The following is a 1,912-nucleotide window of genomic DNA, read 5'->3' as shown; positions in this document are numbered from 1 at the left end:
CAGTATTGATATTGATAGCATCAGTAAAGATACATTTTTCTGTGAAAACTAAAGGAAAGGTGAAATCAGGTGAGGTAACATGGTGTACTGATTGTCTCCTTGCTGACTGAGCGCATGTGAAGTCATTTCACAAAACAAAACTAAAGTGAGCTCTACATTTTCCCTGTGGCATTGAGTTTGAAGAGCATCATATTAAACATGGAATGCATGATAGTAGTTACCCTTCCATCTCAAACTCAACCCCCCCCCCCCCCTCCTTCCCTCCATCCTTCCTTTTACACCCTTTTATGATATTGGGTATCATTGTTTGTCAGATTGTTAATCAACAGTTTTCTGGTCCATATTAAGGAGGAATAATGGTTATAATTGTCTGTTGCATTTTGCTGGAATTTTAAGTATATCCTTTTATTTTTAGCCTTACAGTTAGGCTACAGTTAGAGAGATAAGAGAAAAAAAAAATATATTTTGATTTGAAATGTGCTTAACCAGCTTTTAGAAATAGGTATTATGAATCATGTATTTTCCTCACAGGGATTGAGTGCAGAAACCTCTGGAGGCCTCTTGATTTGTCTGCCCCGTGAACAGGCTGCAGCGTATTGCAAGGACATTGAGAAACAAGAAGGATATCAAGCATGGATTATCGGCATTGTAGAGAAAGGAAATCGAACAGCTCGCATTATTGACAAGCCGCGGGTTATTGAAGTTCCGGCGAAAGAAAAAGATGGGGAACTTTGGTAGGGAAATCCCACTTGGAAGTTGCTGAGAGATCATCTTCATATCGCACATGTGACAATGGATGGATATAGTTATGATGTACTCATTCAGTAATTTTCACATTTATATATAGAATACATTGTGATCAATCCATGGTTTCCATTTTTATATATTTCAACTTGCATCACCACTATAGTTGTTGAAGTAAAACCCTTTTTGTGCTTATCAAAGTAGGCCTGAGTCAGTTACCTTTTGATTTTATTTAATGGCCATTGTTCATGAAAATTATTTAAGAATAATTTTCAGTGCTTTAAATTTACCGTTGTTTTGTTTGATTTCATATATTGTATATTGCTAAGCATTTTTCCTTTTTTTTTTTTTTTTTATAGGAGAATCCTTTTTTTTTTCCCCATTCTCAAAGTTTTTTCCCTTTTTATGGAAATAACTTTTTAAAAATTTATTTGATTGTTGTAAGAGGTACAATAAACATTTTCAGTGTGCTTATAACCAGACAACGACATTCCTCTTTTTTTGTTACCAAGGCTCAAAATTGCGGTTGCTGAAGTGCAAGCAATGGGCATTTGCTCAATTCTCTAAGAATCTTGTATTAAACCAGTCAAAGGACATGGATTATTTAATGATTCTTAAGAACTTCCTGGGAAATGTAAAAGAAAACCGTTACAATGTGATGGGGTTGTGTGTACCACTGGATCTTTGGGACTGAGACAGAAGGCATCAGGAGCAGCTGGGAGAGCACCATATGAAGGCCATTCACCAAAGTTGCCTTAACAGTGAGTGGCTGGACGTTCTGTGATTTCCCCTGTTCCTGCTGCCATTTGTCTTGCTTGGCCTTGGGATTTAATAAATTTTTTCACTTACACTTTTTCTTTTTTTCTACTCTTACCTTTGATTGTTATAGCGGCAACAAGTACTTTTTGAGACACCTGAAGCATGTGAAGGATATTGCAAGATATTTTCTACCCTTCATTATTGAAAACTGATTTTTGCTTATTCATTTTGTACATATTTGTGTGTTCACAAAGTAGGCCATTGTTGAACAAATAAATTTATCTTTTTTTGAGTAATGTCTTCCCAGTTATAATATCGGATGTAAGGAGCACATTGCATTAAAGGAATTTTAGTGGTTTCACACAAACATATCATAGCTAAGTGGGAACTTGACTTTAGTGGCTGTTAG

At 35.7% G+C, this 1,912-nt stretch overlaps 1 protein-coding gene across 2 annotated transcripts in view; it reads left to right on the top strand.

Moving 5' to 3' along the window:
- Sps1 (inactive selenide, water dikinase) overlaps positions 1-1,594 on the top strand; it is a 49,533-nt gene extending 47,939 nt beyond the window's left edge. For both annotated transcript variants that reach the window (XM_070136765.1, XM_070136764.1), the window contains one exon: positions 532-1,594. In XM_070136765.1, the coding sequence (XP_069992866.1) occupies positions 532-738 (207 nt within the window). In that variant the 3' untranslated portion in view covers positions 739-1,594. The remainder of the gene's footprint in view (positions 1-531) is intronic.
- The last annotated feature ends 318 nt before the right edge of the window (positions 1,595-1,912 follow it).

This window comes from Penaeus vannamei, chromosome 22 (genome assembly GCF_042767895.1).
Source record: "Penaeus vannamei isolate JL-2024 chromosome 22, ASM4276789v1, whole genome shotgun sequence".
Taxonomy (NCBI): domain Eukaryota; kingdom Metazoa; phylum Arthropoda; class Malacostraca; order Decapoda; family Penaeidae; genus Penaeus; species Penaeus vannamei.
This window is presented reverse-complemented; position numbering and strand designations above follow the sequence as displayed.